General features: G+C 30.5%; 3 protein-coding genes and 2 long non-coding RNA genes across 6 annotated transcripts; 2 read left to right on the top strand and 3 right to left on the bottom strand.

The window, feature by feature from the left end:
- Positions 1 to 277: 277 nt before the first annotated feature.
- On the bottom strand, positions 278 to 5090 carry LOC149889549 (uncharacterized). The gene is made up of 4 exons (XR_016452035.1): positions 3565 to 5090; positions 1461 to 3355; positions 1059 to 1228; positions 278 to 964 (listed from the first exon to the last, which is right to left on the bottom strand). It is a non-coding gene; the product is annotated as an uncharacterized LOC149889549 (long non-coding RNA).
- Positions 4777 to 6324, top strand: LOC149889548 (zinc finger BED domain-containing protein 4-like). The gene has a single exon (XM_090085143.1). The coding sequence runs from the start codon at positions 4777 to 4779 to the stop codon at positions 6322 to 6324; it is 1548 nt and encodes a 515-aa protein (XP_089941269.1).
- Positions 6325 to 6365: 41 nt separating this feature from the next.
- Positions 6366 to 7086, bottom strand: LOC149889547 (uncharacterized). Its single transcript, XR_016452036.1, has 3 exons — positions 6963 to 7086; positions 6670 to 6788; positions 6366 to 6400 (listed from the first exon to the last, which is right to left on the bottom strand). It is a non-coding gene; the product is annotated as an uncharacterized LOC149889547 (long non-coding RNA).
- A 359-nt stretch (positions 7087 to 7445) lies between these two features.
- On the top strand, positions 7446 to 13626 carry LOC145185497 (uncharacterized). The gene is made up of 2 exons (XM_090086236.1): positions 7446 to 7539; positions 10899 to 13626. The coding sequence occupies exon 2, from the start codon at positions 11230 to 11232 to the stop codon at positions 12589 to 12591; it is 1362 nt and encodes a 453-aa protein (XP_089942362.1). The 5' UTR covers positions 7446 to 7539; positions 10899 to 11229; the 3' UTR covers positions 12592 to 13626.
- A 2590-nt stretch (positions 13627 to 16216) lies between these two features.
- On the bottom strand, positions 16217 to 22325 carry LOC145183376 (phosphoserine aminotransferase-like). Of its 2 annotated transcripts, none has more exons than XR_016452145.1 (11): positions 22102 to 22260; positions 21772 to 21832; positions 21547 to 21616; positions 21350 to 21435; positions 20482 to 20540; positions 20224 to 20356; positions 19993 to 20087; positions 19701 to 19870; positions 19312 to 19578; positions 18825 to 19111; positions 16217 to 17110 (listed from the first exon to the last, which is right to left on the bottom strand). XR_016452145.1 is itself a non-coding variant. In XM_090086228.1 (11 exons), the coding sequence occupies exons 2-11, from the start codon at positions 22159 to 22161 to the stop codon at positions 19006 to 19008; spliced, it is 1107 nt and encodes a 368-aa protein (XP_089942354.1). In that variant the 5' UTR covers positions 22162 to 22188; positions 22277 to 22325; the 3' UTR covers positions 18759 to 19005. The 2 variants fall into 2 exon arrangements, 1 of the variants encoding a protein (XP_089942354.1); XM_090086228.1 differs by lacking the exon at positions 16217 to 17110 and adding an exon at positions 22277 to 22325 and having other exon boundaries at positions 18759 to 19111; positions 22102 to 22188.
- Positions 22326 to 22657: the final 332 nt, after the last annotated feature.

Below are 22657 nucleotides of genomic sequence, written 5' to 3'. Positions count from 1 at the left end.
GTTTTTGAAAAGTATACACATACATTTAAAACTAAAGTGAGCCAAAATAATTGTTTTGCATAGTATGCAGAATCTCTCGTGATCAAATAATAGAGGTACCCATAAGTAATTATTTATTGTGAGGAATATTTGTTTCAGGCTAGCTCAGAACTAGAGTTGGGAATCGAACCCTTTTTTTAAAGTTCGGGTCCGGTTCGGTTCGGTTATATACAGTACTGGTCATAAGTTTAGAGCCACCCCATTTTTTTTAGTTTTTTGCAGATTATAAAGTCATAACCCCAGTGCAGCAAAATAATATATTACTGAAACATGCAAAATATATTGTTATAACATTTTAGTACCAAAATGAGTATTAAAATATTAATAATGAGTAGGTCCACCTTTATTTTTAATTAGTTCACCCAACCGGGCTGGCATAGTGTCAACAAGCTTCTTGCAATCAACAGCAGTAATACTAGTCCAAGCGGCAGAAATAAAGTCCCAAAGCTCATGTTTATTACTAACACGTTTGCCTGCACAGCGGCGATCAATTTCATCCCACAAATTTTCTATGGGGTTCAAATCCGGTGACTGGGGTGGCCAGTGCAAGACTTGAACACCATTAGCAGCTAGAAAATCTTTAGCCACTTTGGACGTGTGCTTAGGATCATTGTCTTGCTAAAAGATCCATGGAAAAGTTGGAGGAAACAATTCTGTTGCTGAAGGTAGCAAATGCTTTCGCAAAATATCTCTATACATGGCACCATTCATGATCCCTTCCACCTGATGCAACTGGCCCGGCCCAAAAGATGACATACAACCCCACACCATGATGCTACCACCACCATGCTTTACAGTTCCCTGCAAACATTCCGGTTTATATAATTCATTTTGACGACGCCAAATGAAAATACGTCGAGAATCATTACCAGCTAAATTAAATTTGGACTAATCAGACCACAACACCGTTTGCCAATCAGTAACACTAAAATGCAAAAATTCGTGTGCAAATTTGAGACGCTTCTGCTGATTAATTTTTGAGATAAAAGGCTTTTTAAAAGCAACACGAGCATTCAAACCTTGTTTATTTAAACGACGACGAACAGATTTTGGAGATATTAAAGGTCCACCAACATCATGCCACTGTCGAGACAAAATTTTGGAAGAAAGGCGACGATTTGTTAGGGCCCGAACAGTTGAATCAAGGCTTTTAGTTTTGCCCATTTCAGAAAATATTTTCACTTAAACTCTAAAACAAAAACGAAAATAACATTAAATACATTATCTAACTAGTGTACACATTCCAAAAAGTAGCATAAATAACAACTGAATTAACCAAAACATTGATACCAATACATCATAAAGTTGCCAAAATATGTTAAAATGTTCAAAAATTGGCTATAATGTTAAAGAACTCATGAAAAACAATATTTATATTTGGTTTAATACACAACTATTCATGAATATCAATAGATTCGTACCTTGTCAAATTACTATATGCATTGTTATGCTTATAATGTTAACCTCACCATACTTATGCCGCAAAATGATGAAAAAAACAGATGGCTCTAAACTTATGACCAGTACTGTATAATGTTCGAGTTCGGTTAAGTTCGGTCTTAAGCACAGTTCGGGTTCGGTTCTGTTCGGTATCAACACATCTGTTTTTATTAGTTACAAAGCTTTACATCCACATTGATAAAACACAAATAAATTAAAGTAAAATAAAGTAGTTAAAGCATTGCAAATAACTTGAAATAATTTGTAATGCTTTTATACTGCAACTTCAAAAGTTCAAAAAACAATGCAGTTGCTAATAGCTGCAGTTAAAGTGCACAAAACATTAAAGCAGTAGCTTTCTGAACACAGATAGCGGTAGTTTAAGTAGCCTACTGTCAGTCTAGTAATCAGGGCTGCATGTTGTATTTGAGAAATCTCAGCATTTCCAATGTTTCTGGGTTTAGGCGAACCCTGCGCTCACTCATCGTCACCCCACATACTGAAAACACTCTTTCACTGGCAGTACTTGTAGCATGAATAGCTAACAACTTTCTACCAACCAATGCCATTGTTGGAAGCTTATGTTCACGGTCATTGTCTTTCCAGAATTGCAATGCATTACACGCTGTCACGGGCAGTGCCACGTATTTGTCAAGTTCATGTCTTGTGTCATTACTGTCGGCGTTAAACAATGGAGTGGCAGCTGTTTTTAAGTCTTCCAGCAAATCATACGATTCAGGGTCAGCTTTATTCTTCTTTGAAGGAGGCAGCTGATCTGAATGACTCCATTCACTAAAGCTGTCTATATCTGTATTGCCTAAGTCCTTTCGTATCACCTGATTTGGTGAAGAATAACATACTTTTCATTCAAGCTGGACAGAAAAACTGCCTTTAAATCACGCATACTGTCGCTGTTTGAACTATCGATCTTACAGACTGATCGAAGATAAAATAGCATTGGCCATAAATCAGGGGACCTCGGCGCATTGTCATGTGACAATTGTACAGTAGCCTTGTTAAAGGGATGCAAAAATTCTACGACGTCATGCAACAATTTTTCATTAACGTAGTTTAATTGCTCAAATTTGTCAAACTGCTTTGAATTAGCAAGAATTGACTTAACATGATCTAACTGGCATGACAATGAGTTTAAAAGAAAAAATTGACTGTTCCAACGAATCGCAACTTCCTGTTTGAGAGTGTGATTTAGTTCCTGGTTTTTCCCACTATGTTTAAAGTAGCCCACCATTTCCTTTAAAGTCTTGATCATTTCATGAATTAAATTAGCACCAGGGGATTTCAAAGCCTTTTCAACAGCTAAATTCAGATTATGACCTGCACAGCTAAGTCTAACATCGTTGCGATAAGCCGACTTCATATTACTCCCATTATCAGTCACAAATACCAAATTGTCACTTTTTATAGTCTGACGGAAAAGTTTTTTAAGTATTTTAGTTGTCTTTGCTTTTACGGCAATACCAGTCTTAGACTCACTAAAATCAAAAAATCCAACACACTTACTTATAAGGCAATAACTGCTGTAAATGTAATGTGCTGTAAAAGTTTGATAAGAGTATTTTAGAATGTCATCGGTTCAGTGATCAGTTGTTATTGCGATATGAGTAACCCCAGCAAGTTCGTCTTTCAGCTTTCGAACACATTCGTTGTAGAACTTTGGTAGTAGTGTCTTAGACAGCATTGTTCAATCACACATAATATCCTCAAGTTTCACTGATCCATACTTCGATCCAATGTAAATTATTGTTTGAGCAAAGTGACGGAACCCATCATCCTGAACACACGAGAATGGCTGAATGTCTTTTGCAATCATGTACAGGGCTGCACGTTGAGCATATTCACAAATGTGTTTAGGAACCTGTAAAGTATAAAGCAATAAACAATAGACATTAAATATATAGCAATACATAATGGCCTTTTTTTTTATACTACAAAAAACATTGTATTTCTAAAATATTCCTAACAACTTGTAACAAATATATTTTGCTATCAATGGCAGCAAGTAACAAGTGAAAAGTTAAAACAGTAAATAGAAAAAAGCAAGATCCGCTAACTATATTTACTAACCTCGCTCTTTTTAGGTAAAAAGCTTATCATTTTTAATTGTCCAGATTCTGAATTTATCTTATTGATGTGTGTTGTATTATGTCTTTGTAAAGTTGTAATATGACCATTTGGCACTGACAACCATAATCCACACTGCTTACAAACGGCAAACTCCTTGACAACCTGTTTATCATAACATGATTACTCACAGTTATACAAAAATCAAATAAAATGTATTGTAACTAAGGTCAATTGACTCTATTTAGCATTTGATATTCAATTAATTATCAATTCTGAATGCTGCTCATTTTGGCATTGTGTGCAATATGCAATGCCTGAGAGATGCAGGTGGTTATTGGGTCATTCCACGCCAAACGGTCCAATTTCCGAAATAATCCCCTCACTACCATCTCCAATTTTAATAAAATTTTGACATTATGTTGTTAAACACGTTTCATGAACATTGCCAAAATTTCAGATCAAAATAATTATTATTTCGGATTTTGTGGTACCTTTTGTAAAGCTTACCCAAACTTCAATATCTGTCAGTAGCTAAAATTCGTATATTTGGGGTCCTATAGTTTTGCAATGAAAGGGTAATATATCTTAAAACGTGGTTTCTTAGTAAACCAAAGGTGCAGATCACAAATAATTTATTACAAGTTTCATAATATGTCTATATTTTAGTCTATGGTTCGCCAAATATCTACACAAACGTAACACTATAAATATTTTTTATTTATTTGTAGGGTCATATCTCTAAAACTAAAAGTTTTTAAATATTGCTATTTTGTCAAAAGGTTCTACATACTGTCATAATGATATGGATTAAAAATTTGCTATTTTAAAAATTTCTCTGCTGAGTTATTCTGAGTGCAATATGGCGAAAAAAGTGAAAAACCCTAAAATAACGTGTGTTTGAACCCCTAAAACATGATGTGGGAAAAATTTTTTTTGTTTTTTTAATTGTATTATTGGAAAGACCTTATTTCAAAATTTTAGAAACAATAAAAACTGTCTTGGAGAGATTTTTCTTATGAACGAAAAAAATCTAGTTTTTATTAGGGGTGTCCCGGATAGCTTGTTTTAAATATCCGGCCGGATACCGGATAACCGGATATCTTAAAATTATCCGGGCGGATATCCGGCCGGATAATTTTTATTTACAAAACCTTTAACAGGTATTTTTTTAAGCCAATTATTCCAAAATATCATAACAGTAAAGATTCTACAATGACAAGTTTTGTTTGGAAGCTTTTTAAAATAAATGATCCTTCTGAATCGATAGCAATTTGCATTCCATGTGGAAAGCAGATAAGCAAGGGATCTAATAATTCTGGTCAAAAATCGTTTTCTACAACTCCACTGCACAATCACGCCAAAAAGTTTCATTTAAAACTGTATGAAGAGGAAAGAGAAAATAATATTGAACCTTCAGCATCTTCAGTTCCACAAGAACGTTCAAAAGGTAGCATGCTAATTTTAAAGAAAATGTGTGAAATGAAAAAACAAATGTCTATTGAAGATAGTATTTCATCAAAAAAGATATGGGATATTAATAATGAAAAGTCAAAGCAAATGCATAAAAAAATAGCCATGATGATCGCTTTAGATAACCAACCATTCAGTATTACTGAAGATGATGGATTTATTGGTTTAATGGCTCATTTACAGCCTAGGTATTTAATCCCAAGCAGACATTTTTTTTCAGAGAATGCTCTTCCTCAATTGTATGATGATATAAAGAAGAAAGTTTTTAATGAAATTACAAAAGCAGAGTCCATAAGTTTCACTTCTGATATTTGGACTTGTTCCTCATCTAATGAAACATTTATTTCTTTATCAGGACACTGGATAAAAAATACTTTTGAACGCAAACATGCTGTACTCTATGCTTCACATTTTCCAGAATCTCACACAGGAATAAATATAGCTGGGAAATTCATCAATATGTTAGAAAGCTGGGAAATTAATTCAAAAAGAAGACATCTTTTAGTTAAAGATGGTGCTGCAAACATGTCTCTAGGAAGTAAACTTGCTCAAATCACATCAGTTCATTGCACAATTCATTTATTACAGCTTGTGATTAAGGATGCAGTTTTATCCCAAAGATTAGTAATAGATTTGTTAGCTAAAGCACGTAGGATAGCAGGCCATTTTAATCATTCATCAAAGGCATGTACAGAATTTAAGTTACTACAACAACAACAAAATGAAACACCTCTACTTTTAGTGCATGATGTCCCCACTCGTTGGAATAGTGCATACTTAATGTTAGAACGACTTCAGAAACTTAAAAGAGCAGTTCAAATATATTTAGCTGATCATAATGAGCTGCCAACATTCACATCAAATGATTGGAAATTCATTGAAAGTCTATTGCATATTTTGAAACCTTTTTATGAACTTACTAAGTTTATGAGTTCTGATGTTTGTAGTTTGTCAACAGTTGTTCCAAATATATGTACTTTACAAAGATTTTTATCAAAAGTTGATCAAAAAGATGATACAGTTCAAATAACAAAACATCTAAATAAGAGATTCTTTTCTCAAGATAATCTAGATATTACAAATGATGAGAGATATGTTTTATCCACCATTATTGATCCTCGCTACAAGCTCAAATTTCTTCCTATTGATAAAAGAGAGCAAGCAAGATCAATGCTATTAGAGGCTGTAGTAAAAAATCAACGAAATAAAAATGAACTTTCACCAGAAGTTATTAATATTGCTACTTGTTCCAATAATTTGACACCAAGCGCCAAAAAAAAAGAAAGTTGATTTGACAGAAAATGACTTTGATTCTTGCTTTTTAGAACTTGCGGAATATGAAGGAAATGGAGGTAAGAACTTTTTTCTGTTTGTAAGAAATTTTACAACAAACTTGTCGTTTAATAGTACTTAAAAACTAAGTAAGAATATCAATTTTTATTATTATTATCAAAAACTAAATAAGAATATCAATTTTTCTTATTATTATTATCAAAATTCATTTAATTATTGTTTTATTATAACATATTACTGTATATTATCGACAACAGATGTTAGTGTTATATTTATTTAATACTTCTAAAAGTTATGAAAATTGCTTTGCCAATTTTATCTTATTTCATAAAATATACTTACAAAATTCCTATTTTGTAATTTCATTTGTAATTATTTTTCAGAAAATGATGGTCATATAAATTCAGATCAAGTCTCTCTTGTACAAGTTGCTCAAGAAGTTGATGTTTTCTTTAATCAATCTATTATAGATAAAAACAATGATGCTTTAAATTATTGGAAATATGAAGAAAAGTTTCCACTGCTAAAAGATTTAGCCCTTAAATTATTAGCACCACCAGCATCTTCTGTATTTTCAGAGAGATTGTTTTCTGAATATGGAAATATTTATGAGAAAAAGCGATCAAGGCTGTTACCTCAACACGGAGAAATGTTGTTGTTTATACATCATAATGCAAATAAATTTACAAATGAGTGATAAAATCTGTAGTTCTTGTGTACAGTTAGTTCTTAATTCAATTTGAATGATATTTTATTGAATCATTTTTTTAATTTCATTTAGATTAATTAATTATTAGATTATTCAAAAAGATGAACACATTAAAGTTTGTGTTCTAGGTTCTGTCATTCTGTCAATTACCAAAGGATTTGATCATGGTTAAATTGTGTATCTTTAAGACTGCAGCAATAGCTTATATAATTTTTTTTCTTATTATTTATAAACATGAAGTATCCGGTATAACCAACTGGATAATTTTATTATCCGGCCGGATACCGGATAATATACAAATCCGGCCCGGATATCCGGCCGGATAACCTATCCGGGACACCCCTAGTTTTTATAAGCTAAGTTAGGTCTGCAAAGTCTTTAATATTTTAAAAACGATATTAAGGTCCTTATATTAACTATTGCCATGTAGAGGTAATTTTAGTAAGTAAGTATATTATTATTCTACGGACAAATCTCTCTAAATTAATTTCAAATAATTAAGGGTGGAATGCAAGAACCGAACTTCAAATTTGAAGTCGAACTTCAAACCTAAAGTGCGACTTGAGCGAATGCACAAAGCGAACTTCAACTCAAGTCAGACTTGAAAACCGCTAAAAATAGACCTTTTTCAAGTCTGACTTCAAACCAGACTTGAGAGAGCAAAAATTCCTTCCGAATGCAAGAACCCAACTTGAAATTTCAAGTCAGACTTCAAATCTCAAGTCTGACTTGAACGGAATGCAAGAAGCGAACTTGAACTGAAGTCAGACTTGAAAAACGAGAATTTTTGAATTTTCAAGTCATTTTTTCAAGTCTGCTCCAGACCAATCTTGAAACCAAACTTGAAAAAAAAAAACAGACCGCCATTATCATTTTGCTGATGCGTAACAAAACTTTACTATTACTATATAACTTATTACAACCTTTGCAAGTATGAAAATGAGTTTTTAACAAGCAAAAGTAGTTACTTGGGCATATTCACCTAATTAATTTAGAAGGTTACATTGTGAAAGTATATTTTTAAATGAATTCATTACAGAAAACTGAATATTAACATTGCGAAAACGTGTGTCTTTTAAAACATCCTGTAACTCGTATGTAATGATTCAACATGTCATATTTTGATGCCATTAGAAATGTTTATTAGCTTTTTGAAATGTCGAACATCCTAGCATTATAAAAGGCTGTTGATTAAGGCACATTTTTGTGATACAGTATAAAAGTAAATTCCATTTAGTAATAAATAGTTGCAGTTATACAAAGAGGTGATACGTGTAAAAGGAGTAAAAGAGAGTTCATGAGAAGTAGTTACAATTACATGAAGTATTAAAAAAACTTTTTTTTAAATGTTCAAAAATGAATCGGTATGAGCTGAATTTTAGAAGAAGAAGAAGAAAAAATAAGCCAAGTCACATACCAAGGTTTATTATTGACAGAGCTAATCCTTTAGAAGTTTACCGCGGTATAGAATTTAAAAGGTGCTACAGATTTTCCAATAAAAACCACTTAATATTAGCTAATGACATTATTAACAACAATGTTAACAATTGAGGGTGCCCTCTTTCAACTTTACAACAACTGGCTATTGCATTTCGGTTTTATGCTACTGGTTCATTCCAAGTGAGTAGATATTCAAGAAATGGTATCAGAAAATGGCACCTTCTTATTGTAGATTTTACATTACCTTTTTAAATAACAACATTTTATACCAACAAATGATAATATACTTAAGTAACAATAAATAAACTCTCTTATAGAATAACAGGAGATTTGGAAGAGCTGAAACTCAACTGTTTGTCCAGTGGTTTAGAACATTTCAATTCAAATGGCTAACAAAAGATATCAGTACATAAAGTTTCCAACAGAAGCTGATTCTTTGATAATTCAGCAAAAGTGATTATAAGTTTTCATGGATATCTGATTTTGCTATTTCATACAAACTTCAAACTTTTCTTAGATGAAGAAAATATTTATATTTATCAACCATTATTTAGATTTTACCAAATTCAAAAAATCCCTTTTTTTACCGAAACAAAAAGGGATTTTTTTTTTAATGTTGTTCATGTTTCAGGTGATTCTGGCTATCCTTATAAACAATATTTAATGACACCTTTTTCTAACCCAAAAATGAAAATGAAATCAGATACAATTACAACTTGAGAAGTACACACATGTTGAATGTTGTTGTTGAATATTGTTTTGGTATATCAAAAAAAAACAATACCCTTGTCTTAACATTCCCTTAGGAACAAAACTGCAAAATTCCATAGCTATAATAATATCCTGTTTTGTGCTTCACAACATTGCCCTTCTACAAAATGATTATTGTGGAGGCAATGAAATACAAAATAGCAATGAAGAATGTGGTGCTAAAGCATTCACTAAAGATATTTTTGCAGAAACAAAGCAAAAGTCAAATTTCAGACTTATTTTTTTAAAAAAAAATTTGTGTCTGATAATGGATAAAGGGTGTAATAACAAAAACATTATTTTCAAATATTTATACTACATATTATTTCAAAAGAATTACATTTTATATTTCAAAATAGTATTATATATGAAAAAAACAATTTCACTAAAAAATAAAGTGATAAATTAAAACATTCCAAAAGCAATTTGGATCTGATATTGTTAGAAAAAAATAATCCTCACATAGAATAATTCTGTTGTGTTGCTTTTTTAAAACTTTGTGAAAATTTTAACTGTGAAAATTTTCACAAAGTTTTGTTTGTATTGTTTTTTGTTTGTATTGTTGCTTTTTCTGGAAAGAGTTTTTTTTTATATCATCTATTTCTATTTGTTTTTGCATTAGTTCTTTATCAAGATCATGAATTTCATTATATTGCTTTTTTGTATTTTTTTTTATTAAGAGATTTTTGTTTAACGTTAAACTTTGTTCTTTTTCATGTGTTAATGAGCAAGATGCTATCAATGGTTTTTAAAAGTTTTCTTTTCTGTTTCTATAAGTGGCCCAATAATTTCAGAAGACCTGTCTCCATATGTGATCTCTATTGACTTACATATGTAAATGGTATACTTACATATGTAAATGGTATATATATGTGTAGGTATATATATATATATATATATATATATATATATATATATATATATATATATATATATATATATATATATATATATATATATATATATACACACACACACACACATACATAGTATTATGTAGTATTAGTATTGAGAAAACTAATTTTGTTTAAAGTAATTTTCTCAGTATTTTTAAAAAAAAAACCATTATTTTCATTAAAGTATTAGTAAATAGATAAATAAAAATACATTGTAGTATAGTATCATAATAATGATGTAGTATAGCGTCAAAATAAGATTCTGCATTTTCTAGAACATTTCCATGTATTTTAATTCAAATGGAATCTGTTAAAATGGAGAAATCAAGAGAAATTGTCTTGATCACTTAAGTGGTACATATGACCAACCGTTGTTTACCAACAACTTAGGATTTGGAACTGAAAGTGCCAAGATGAATTTGTTTTTCTGATGAAAAATACATAGCAAGAACTTTTTTTATTTTTACTGTTATTAACTTTTTATTTAATCGTATATTATACAAATATCATTACACGGAATTTGTTTCAGTAAAAGGTTTTTCCCGTAAAAAAAATCCATTACCGCTATTGGTTGCGAAGTGCATTTTCCGATAAACGCCCTAAATTCAACGCCTCGACTATTTTTCAAGTTCGACTTTCTCAAGCACGAACTTGAAATTTTCAAGTCTCGTTTACGCATTCGCTCAAGTCAATTTTTCAAGTCTGACTTGACAAAGTCGAACTTGAGATTTCAAGTCGAACTTGACTCAAGTTCGGTTCTTGCATTCCACCCTAAGTTTATCACTAACATCTAATATTCGAAGACGAAAATTAGAATAGATGTTATAATAAGAATTATTTTAAATTTATCCTGACATGTCTGTTGAACAAAACTTAACTACTTGTTGTATTGGAAAATTTGATGGAAGTTTATGTCATTTAAGTACTTATTCTCGAAAAAAGGGTTTTATTGACTTTTGCTCAGAACTTTCGAACGAGGAACAGAGTTTGATTGTGAGATGAACTTATAATTTAATTAAAAATATTACTTTAATTTGTTTCCACCACAAATCACTGCTGTTGGTTAAATACACGCATTTACAGCGCCATTGTTTAAACCCTTTTGGTATGGCCAATCGTTGCTCAGTTAAAGGCTTGAGATGTATTGACCAAGAGACTGCAGACTGTCTTTCGAATTTAACAAATAAAGTTATTTGCCCAGGTCAAAAATTGTGTCCATATTGCCAAAAAGCTTATTCAACCACAAGCTCTTCAAGTGAAAAAATTGACGATATTGATGACATTGATGATATATTTTGTTCAACTGACACTATTAATACTAGCCTTTCTGAGCTTGGAATTTCACTTTTAAGAAAACGTGTTAGTAAGAGAGATCATGCTAGTTATGTAAAAAGCAAAATTCTGAAAGTGCAAATAGCAGTTGCAGAAAAAATAGTTGTTGTTAGTGGTTTATCACCAGATAATAGTGTCCTACCACTAAGCAGTGCAAGTGTAGAGTGTGAGAATTGCATTGACTGGTCAGATTTCATATTAGAATTGAAAGATAAAATATCTACAATCAGTAATCCCCGTGAAAAAGTTCAAGTTTTAACTCTTATACCAAACAGTTGGTCAAGAATAAAAATATGTAGTGATTTTAAAGTATCAGACAGAATGGCTAAAGCAGCAAAAAAGTTAAAAGCAAAAAGTGGAATCTTAGCACTTCCAGAAAGAAATGGAGCAAAGAAATTGCCAGAACATGTTAAAGAAAAAATTTTGAAATTTTATGAACACGAAGCTTTTAGCAGAACATGTCCAGGGAAAAAGGATTTTGTATCTGTAGGCATTGGTGCAAAAAATGTGCATATGCAAAAAAGATTTCTGTTAGTTAATTTAAAGGAACTTTTTTTGGAGTATAAAAAAGAAAATGGAGCTGAAGTCGGATTTTCTAAATTCTGCGAGTTACGTCCAAAATGGTGTATAACTGTTAGATCTTCAGGTACCCATCGTATTTGTGTATGTACTATTCACCAGAATATAAAATTAATGCTTGCAAGTAGCCCAGTTACGGTAGACTATAAATGTCTAATTGAAAAAATAGTTTGTGATATTGAATCTAAAGAATGCATGCTTCATCGTTGCAATAAATGTCCAGGGAATGAAATGTTAAAGGCTTATCTTGAAGAGCAATTTAAAGACTTTGAATCTGATGAAACTATAACATTCAAGCAATGGATAAAAGTAGATCATGAAACTTTAGAATCTTTGCAATTACCAGTAGACGACTTCATAGATGATTTAATTTCAAAAGTATCTATTTTATCTAAGCATCATTTTATTGCCAAAAACCAAAACAACTATTTGCGATTATTGAAAAATGAACTGAAATCAAATGAGTTGATCATTTTGATGGATTTTTCTGAAAACTATTCATTTGTTGTGCAAAATGCTGTTCAAGGGTTTTACTGGGAAAACAGCCTAACAACTTAGCATCCTTTTGCTGTTTACTACAAACTTAATGACATACTTAAAAATAAATGTTATTGTGTTATCAGTAATTGCATGCATCACGATACTATTTCTGTTCATGTATTTCTTAGTAAATTATTAACTGAACTTAAAACATTTTTATCTTTTGAACTTAATCATTATTTCAGTGACGGTTCAGCTGCACAGTACAAAAGCTTCAAATATTTTGTGAATTTATGTCACCATTACACTGACTATGGTATTAGAGCAGAATGGAATTTCTTTGCAACTAGTCATGGAAAATCTCCCTGTAGTGGAATTGGAGGAACTGTGAAGCGTTTAGTAGCACGTGCCAGTCTTCAACGGCCAATTGATAATCAAATTTTAACGCCCTTAAATTTATATGATTTTTGCAAGGAAAGTATCATGGGTATTTCATTTATTTATGTTGATAGTGATGAAGTAGACAATATTAAAGACAATCACGAGAAATGATTTAGTACTGGAAACACAGTTGCAGGTACTCGCAATAATCACAAATTTGTACCTGTAAATGAAAATCAGGTTTGTGTCAGTCATATTTCAAATGACAATACATCTTTTATTGCAAACGTTAATGAGAGTTACAACAACAACTCAACCAAATTAGTTTCACTGTCTGATCTTAGTCCTGGAAATTTTGTTGCATGTATTTACGATGCACATTGGTGGATTGGACATGTTTGTCCAATCCACAATTTCAGGAGAATAGGAAGATGTTTTCATTGATTTTATGCATCCTCATGGTATGGCTCAGTCATTTTACTGGCCTAGCACCAAGGACAATTGTTGGGTTCCTGAGCAGCATGTTATTGCAGTCATTCCAAATCCAATCAGTTCTGCAACAGGTCGATATTACAATTTACCGTCAATTGTTGTTTCAGACATTAATTCCAAATTTGAAGCTATTTTAAATATGTAATTTGGAATCAAGTTGATTATAGTTTCGTACAACTGAATTTTTTCTATCACAAATTTTTTTTTTTGTAGATAAGAAACAATATGTTAACATAAAAATATTTGTTTTTAGTTTTTTGTTGCAGAAAATGTGTTGTAAAAGCTGTATTGTTAAACAAGATTTTGCATCTATAACCAGGACCGCATTTGTGACGTGTTGGATTGATGGTGCTCTTAGGCATATGAATAATCGTCGCCTAAAATTTCATAATAAAATTTAAAAAAATACATATATAACAAAAAAACAAGCGCCCCTTTTTGGTTGGTGCCCATAGTCAGTTGCCTCAACTTCTCTTGTATTTTAAATTGCCAATAACATGCATTTATCCGCAGTATTTTATAGATAATAAGATAATCTCTTCAATAAATTTGTTGTAAGTTTTTTTCTTTTCCTTGGCGTAGTACCATTTTCAAGAGATTAAAATAGCTCTTCTAAATCTTGAATTTAATGGCTATATATTCTAGTTTTTATTGTCATTAAAAGCTCTCTACTTAAAGTACCATTAGATTCTTTTAATTTTCTTAACATAAAATCAATTGCTAATTGGGTTGTTGCAAGATTAGAAGCGTTTCTACTAAAAGCTTCAACATTTAATTTAATAGGCTTTAGCGTATTGTCAACTCATGTTCCATATTAATATTTTCTTAAAGTGCACACTTCCAATACCTTGAAGAGTTTCTTAAATGATAGAAAATTGTTTTAAAATACATTAGAAAATATTATAACTTATATTTTGCCTCTTTCTGGATTAGATTTACCCAACTATTTTGTAATTGACAGTTTTGATCCAACCGTTAATTTTATGAACTTTTTTTACCGTGGTTTGCCCTAGCGATAATATAACTACAGCATTATCTAAGCATGCTATTATGCATCACATACAGATGACTAGAGAGGTCAGGGATTCAAAAAACACCCTGATGCGTCCGAAACAAGTCCAGGCATTCAAATCACGAGACTCGCCGAGTCTTAGACCGGGTATTCAGCCACAGACTCGCCGTGTCCGAAAAAAACCGGGTACCCAGACCCGAAAATCCCAAGAAATAACTCAAGCAAATGTTAAAAAATATTTTTTGAACATTAAAGTATTTTGATTTTTGGCACAATAAGCTTTGATTTTGATGCAGTATGATAAACCTTTATGTTTAGGACGGAATTGTAAAATTCAAAAAATTTATATATTGACCAAGTTTTTTTCGTTCATAAGAAAAATCTCTCCAAGACAGTTTTTATTGTTTCTAAAATTTTGAAATAAGGTCTTTCCAATAATACAATTAAAAAAACAAAAAAAATTTTTCCCACATCATGTTTTAGGGGTTCAAACACACGTTATTTTAGGGTTTTTCACTTTTTTCGCCATATTGCACTCAGAATAACTCAGCAGAGAAATTTTTAAAATAGCAAATTTTTAATCCATATCATTATGACAGTATGTAGAACCTTTTGACAAAATAGCAATATTTAAAAACTTTTAGTTTTAGAGATATGACCCTACAAATAAATAAAAAATATTTATAGTGTTACGTTTGTGTAGATATTTGGCGAACCATAGACTAAAATATAGACATATTATGAAACTTGTAATAAATTATTTGTGATCTGCACCTTTGGTTTACTAAGAAACCACGTTTTAAGATATATTACCCTTTCATTGCAAAACTATAGGACCCCAAATATACGAATTTTAGCTACTGACAGATATTGAAGTTTGGGTAAGCTTTACAAAAGGTACCACAAAATCCGAAATAATAATTATTTTGATCTGAAATTTTGGCAATGTTCATGAAACGTGTTTAACAACATAATGTCAAAATTTTATTAAAATCGGAGATGGTAGTGCGGGGACTCTGGACCCTATTGATTTATTGAAATATTAATAAAACTAAATAATTACATATGCAGTAAATATAGCGACAAACCTCATCCCCAACTTCAACGCAACGGAAGCGTGTCCAGCATTCAATCTTTGTCCATGATCCAGGTACTAAGCGAGCCGCTCCGTCCGTTATCAATTTCTCCAACTCTTTTTTAGTCCATTTACGAGTTAATTTACTGTTACTTATTATTACTAAAATATTATGTAATTATTGCAATCATTAATTACTAAGATATGAATAAAAACTCAGAACATTAACAACACCTCAATATCGCAAATGTTTAGAAACAACATTTCCATTTTGGTTAGTAATGTTATGAATTGTACACTTATCGCGAGGTTAGAATTATTTTGTTCTATTTCCCATTTTAAACGTTGGGAGAAAATTTTTCATTTTATTCTAAAAGTAAAAATTACTTAAAATTTTAGCTAATTTTTTAAAGAAATAATAACTTATGCTTTAAATGATTTTTACTTAAACAAATTATTTAGAAAAAAATTTAAAGAATAAAATATATTTAAAAAGTAATTATTAATTACTAAAATTACTAACTCATTTTCTTCCAACACTTAAAATGAGAGATAGAGCAAAATAATTCTAAACTCGTCGTATGTTATGCATTAGGTTATGAGTTATGTTATGTATCATGTTACGTATTGTAGTAATGTGCGAATTGCAAAATTTTCACTTTTTCAAGCCTCTATTTAGCTTGGTTAGGGTAAGAACAGTTGGGTTGATTCTGTTCGTTCCCAACAGTTTTAAAGTTTGGGTTCGGTTCGGTTCTGTCGTAGATAAGGTTCTAGTTCGGTTCGTTCGGTTCGTTTCCCATCTCTACTCAGAACGTGAATGCATACAGACGTGTTTTATTGCGCCATATCTGTGATAGAATTTAGGGACTAAAGTGAATTTAAACGTTTTTGTTTTTCTGGTGTAAAATGGCGGACGATCAACAAACTGAAGAATATTTACGTCATTGCATGCTGTTTTACTTTCGATCAGGTATTAGTGCAACAGTAGCAACAAAAAAAAATTTGTGATGTGTATGGAAAGGTATTAAAGGTCAATTAGCCCCTACGTTGGTTAAGAAAATTTTCCAATGGTGATTTTGACTTGTCCGATGGCGATCGAAGTGGGCGCCCAGTAAGTTTTGAGAATGACGCTTTAAAAACATTTGTGGAAACGAATCCCAAACTGAGTATCCAGGAAATAGCAAACACTCTTCAAACTACTTGGTCAACAGTTCAAAGACATCTTTAAGAAATCGGGAAGGTTAACAGGGAGTGTATATGGGTTTCACATCTATTGTCTGAGATGAATAAAAATCAACGGCGTACAATTTGCACATCTCTTTTGTGCAGACAAAGAAGTGAGCCGTTTTTACAAGGATTGTTACTAGTGATGAGAAATGGGTGTTGTTCAACACCAAAATGCGCACCAACCAATGGCTTTCTCCGAATCAACGAGCTATACCCATTTCTAAACTATCCCTTACTTTAAAGAAAGTGTTATTGTGCACTTGGTGGGAGAAACAATTACGGCTGAATTGTATAGCCAACAATTGGATAAATTGCACAACCAATGGTTGGTAAAACGACCAGGACTGGTCAACCGTAAAGAAGTAATATTGCAACATGATAATGCCCGGCCGCACGCTGCAAAATTAACCCTAGAAAAAAAAAGGCAGCTAAACTGGGAGGTTTTACCACATCCTACATATTTTTCAGACATAGGACCATCCGATTTTTATTTATTCCGTTCCATGGAACATGAAGAATAAAAATTTCAAAAATGTCGATGATGCGCGAATTCACCTAAAAAAAATTTTTTTTTTTTCAAAAAAAAATTAAATTTTATCAACGGGGAATTGAAAATCTATCAACAAGATGACAAAAGGTTGTAGATAACGATGGAAATTATATAATTGATTAAAAATAAAATTAAATGTCATTAAATTAGTTTTTTTTTTGTTGCCACTTAAATAATTGATTACTTATGGGTATCCCTAGTATTACTCTAACTGCATTTTAGATCATAACTTAAAATAGTGCAGCTTGGCACAAACAACTAGAAACATCCCAGAATCTTGACCTTAGAGGGTACCTTATATACTAGAGTCACCCTGATTACAAAAAAACAACCCTAAAAAATTGTCGTTAATCAGTTTAGTCGACAACCAAATAATTTCAAAGTCCTTACGACTTTGAAATTATTCGACAACCAAATATTTTCAAAGTCGTTACGACTTTGAAATTATTCGACAACCGGAATAATTTCAAAGTCGTTACGACTTTGAAATTATTCGACTGTCGACTAAATTGATTAATGTATTTTTAAAAGTCGACCAAAATCGATTAATATATTTTTAAAATCAACTAATTCGACTAAAAGTCGATTTAGTCGAAATATTTCAATGTTGCTTGACATATGCTTTAATGTTGCTTGACAATTTATTTTTTAAATGCTATAAAACAAATAGAACTTTAAGAGAGTAAACAAAAAAACTAGGTGGTATGTAATACTGTTATAATAACACATGCTGTTGTTCAATTTTAATTCATCTAATCTATAGATGAATTAAAATCGAATAAACAAACAAAAACGGAAATTAAAATCACAAAGTAGAGAAAAAAAATACAGATGGGGATTTTATATCATTTTTCACAACAGTTAAAGCAAAAAATTAACAACAAATTTTAATAAAAAACAGAAGCGTATATCGGTGGGGGCAGATGGGGCGGCTAAACATTTTTTGGGGTGGCAGATTTACAAAACTTTTTCGCATCCTTAACTGAGTACCATAACACATTACTTAATATTTTGTTTTAAAAAGCATCAATTGGTTTCTATAATGAGAAAAAGGAAAGATTAATGAAGTGGTAATTACCCGATTAAATCGACTTTTAGTCGATTAGTAAAAAAAACCCATAGTCGAATAAATAGACTTTTCGATTTTTCAAAGTCGACTAATTTCGACTTTCGTCAATAGACTTTTAGTCGATTTTATGAATTCGATAACAACACTAATTTTACTTACGTAACTATGTGGGCAAGGAACGAAGAACTCTATTATAACATTAACGAAGACAAGTTAAGCAATTATAAATAATGTTCTTGACGAAAAAGAATACTTAAAAAAGATACTTTGATAATTAAACGATAAAGAAGTTTAATAAAGTTAAGGCCGACGGTTTGTTTCTCAGATACTTAATAGAATCTTGTTAAGTTTAAAATATGAGGAAATTAAAATGCCATCTGCTACTGTTAGAAATAAATATTTAAATTAAAACAAGATATTTCCAAAATAAAACAATACATTTAAGTTAAAAGAAGGTATTTAAGTTGAAACCAGATATTTAAAAATATATTTAGAGATAATATACCTTTATATTCCCTATTATAACTAGCCAACTTTAAGTGAGAAAGGATAACGATGATGAATATCCACTATTTTTATAATATAATAAAATTTTAAAACCTAATAAAATATAATTTAAGTAAAAATTCAATCCTAAATTTCATGTAAAGAATTGCAAAGAAAATACTTAAAAGAATATTTAAGAATTAGTTTTGATTTTCAAGTTGAAATTCTTTCATAAAAACGCAAAGTCTCTCAACGTCACCTAATGATAATGTATTGTATATGGAAGCACGACAGCCACCGACTGATCTAGTGGAAAAAAAATTCACATTAACTATTACTTGGTTTATCAATCTTCATACAATTAAAAAATGCAGAAATGAAAAAGCAATCATTAGAGAATAAATTTAAAGATATAAAATCCTAAATTACTTAAAAAGTCTTCTTAAAAAAGTTTATTAAAAATAGTTTTTCATAATATTCTATAAACTAGAAGATTAAGTAACAACCTGTGTCCACTTAGGCCATCTAAGCCATAAGATTTAGCCATTTGTACAAACGACTTTTCAACAAGCTCATCTCCATATGGTCCACCAACACGAAAAGGGATGTTGACACGAGATTGTGATTCTTTATCAATAAGAGCTGTGTAGAAACCTTTTGACTCTGCTATTGTGTTATAGAGAAGTTGTGACTTTCTAATTGCTTCTTTCTCAAAGTACTCCACGCCACCTAGTTTCCTCATCCATTTTAAGACTAACCCAGTAATGTATATGCTTAAGACAAAGTAAAATTTGGATTATTTAAAACATTTTGGAATATTTGAAACATTAGGAATATTTAACAGAGTTAAATCTTACAAGATAAAATAAAAACTTGTATTCATTATTTTAAAAACCTGTAACATGGCGGTGTGTTAAGTGCCGAGCCTAGTTCAACTTGTTCTTTGAAATTCCATATTGAAGGGCATGTCTTGAGCTGCCTACCAATGAGATCTTCCCGAACAATAACCAAAACAACACCAGCAGGACCTAGTAATTTTTGAGCTCCAGCAATGATACAAGAAAACTAAATAAAAAACAAAAACTTTTTTTAAGTTCTTTTTAGATGGTGCTGTTCAAATAAAAGAACTACTATATAACTTTTTATATTTTAAACAAATTTAGTTTTGTTATTATATTAAAACTTACTTTGGAAATATCTAACTGCCGTGTCATAATATTTGATGACATATCACAAATCAAAGGCTTGCCATTTGTTTCAGGGATAAAATCAAACTCAATACCTAACAAGAAAATGTAATATGAAACAAAAAAAGTAAAAAATTCCCTAACAAGAATAATTAATATAAGATAAAAAATGAATGAAAAAAAAGAATGTATTAAATTATGCTGTTTAAAAAAATCAGTAATATCACAAACCACCAATTGTCTCATTTGAGCAGTAATAGAAATAATCAGCATCATCTGACAGCTTCCATGATTCAGAAGGTGGTACTCCAGAATACTTGGTAGCCTTTGGGACAACCCAATTAACTTTCCCATACTTAGCAGCCTTAAAAAAAATTAAAGTAAATTTAGGGGAACTTATTTAATCAAAAATTTTTATTTACTGAAATACATATTTACAAAGACTTTATAAATGTCAAGAATAAAAAAATTATTTAAAAATTGAAAAACCTCAACAGCAGCCTTTTCAGACCATGTTCCAGTGACTAAATAATCAGCTACTCCATTTTCTAAAGAAAAACTTCTCATTAAATATAAAATATATATATAACAGATCTGCAATAAAAAATGGAGGTCTCTTTGTTTAGATTGTTTGCTTTGTTCTGTTTGTTTTTCATATGTTGTTATGCAAACTTAAACAAAATAAAAATATTTAATAAGTATGCATAACAGTAATTTGTGTTACAGGTATTGAAGAAATTTAACAAATTTTAGAAGTACCTAATAAAAATGATGGAGGATTTTTTTAAATTGGGTCTTTTTTTGTAAGAAATTTTAATACTTAGTATTCTTTATTAGTTCAAATACCTTTCAATGTTAATTTTCAAATTTCTACATAATATCTTTTTGATTTGATTGGTAACCAAAGCAAGATTTTAAAAATTACATCACCTAAAGGTTTGGAAAATTTTCTCTTGTATCGATTTGATTGAAAACAAATCTATAAAATTTAGATGCTTATACTGCCATTTTTTTTAGATGCTTGTAACTGCCATTGCAATATGAAACACTGCTACAAAAAAAATTCTAAACCAAATATAAGTTCTTCTTCATGTATTGGCTCAAATAAAGCCAAAATTAAAATGTAACACTTTAAAAAAAGGTATCAACCAAAACTTATTGTTAAAGTACACTTGAATAATACTTTGCTGCCTCAGTTTATAACCTTTAGTAGTTTTCATAATATTGAAATTACTAAAGTTAAAGGAAATTTTAACAAGCTGTATAAAAATATAAGCAATGGCTATACAATATTTATGTAAGCAATGGCTATACACATATCTTTTTTATTACTACATAACTAAACTTTTACAAATACCTGAAAAAAAATTCATTGCAACAGCAGCAAACATTCCAGTACATCCACCTTGTAAGAAGAGGATCTTATAGTTGTCAGGAATGTTCCTAGAAGTTAATTTTAAGTAAGTAAACCCCAAACATAACAGGAAAATTTTTTTTTGATAAAATGACGTCTTTCAGAAAAATTCATTTTGTTGCATTTTTATACAAACTTACAAAAGTGCTCTTGTATCAGCCTCGGCTTGTGAGCATATTGCAATAAACTGTGGTGAGCGATGACTCATTTCTGAATTCAACAAAACATTAAAAATAATAAGGATACTAATAAAGTCAATGATGCAATTTGAATATCAAGAAATTGGAAAAATCTAATAAGAACTTGCAATATTTTTAAAAATCTTACTAAAATGTCATAAAAACTTTAAAGCTTTATTTTTTTACCCATAACACTGTATCCCATTCCCTCATAGTTAAACATTTCATTTGCTGCTTGCTGAAGAACCTGTAAGGAATAAATAATTTTGAAGAGCTAAAACTAACCTTAAGTTATGTTAAAAACTTTTTCTCCCATGTTTAAATCCCAATTTAAAAACAAAACTATATTAGCAGTACAGCATAAACTTTACAAGCAACCGATTTAATTTTAACTTTAAGTGTTAATTATATTTGTTACCTGTAAAACTGAAAAGTCAGCTCAAAATAGATGCAAAATAGTGAATATACATGTATATGAATATATATGTATATTATCTAAACATATTATATGTATACCTCAATGGGTAATGCACTTGGTCCAGGGAAAAAATTTATGACACGTTCATGGAAACCCATTTCTTCCTTTAGGCTGAAACTACCAAGCTACAAATAGATAAAATCACATCAGAAAATTTCTTTAAACCTGCTAAGAAGTTATGAAACTATTAGAGACAAAAATAAATAGCAATACCCTCTACCGTTGGTGATTTTTAAAATAGAACTGTGGTTTGAGAAACTTATGACGTTTGAATATTTATAAATAATTAATCAATTTGTTCAAATAAAAGACGTTTTATTTGAAATACAGGTAATTTTTTCTAAAATTAAAAAAATTTTTTTTTGGACTATTCATAAAATGATATTAAAATAAATAGACCTCGTAAGATTAAGTTCAAATGATAGAGAGCGTGTTTTCACGTGTGCGCAACATGTTCACGTGTAAATAGCGTGTTGTAAAAGAAAAAAAAAAAACGTTTTAATTGAAATAAACCCCAATAAAACGTGATTATCATTGAGATTCTTCTGCATGGAGAATTTTATCTTAATACCATCTTGAGACATATTTTATCAT

Source organism: Hydra viridissima, unplaced genomic scaffold (assembly GCF_058129835.1).
Source record: "Hydra viridissima isolate aposymbiotic clone 2 unplaced genomic scaffold, HvirCarnegie_v1 scaffold_4, whole genome shotgun sequence".
Taxonomy (NCBI): Eukaryota; Metazoa; Cnidaria; class Hydrozoa; order Anthoathecata; family Hydridae; genus Hydra; species Hydra viridissima.
Note: the sequence above shows the minus strand (reverse complement) of the source record. Positions and strands in the feature narration are given on the sequence as shown.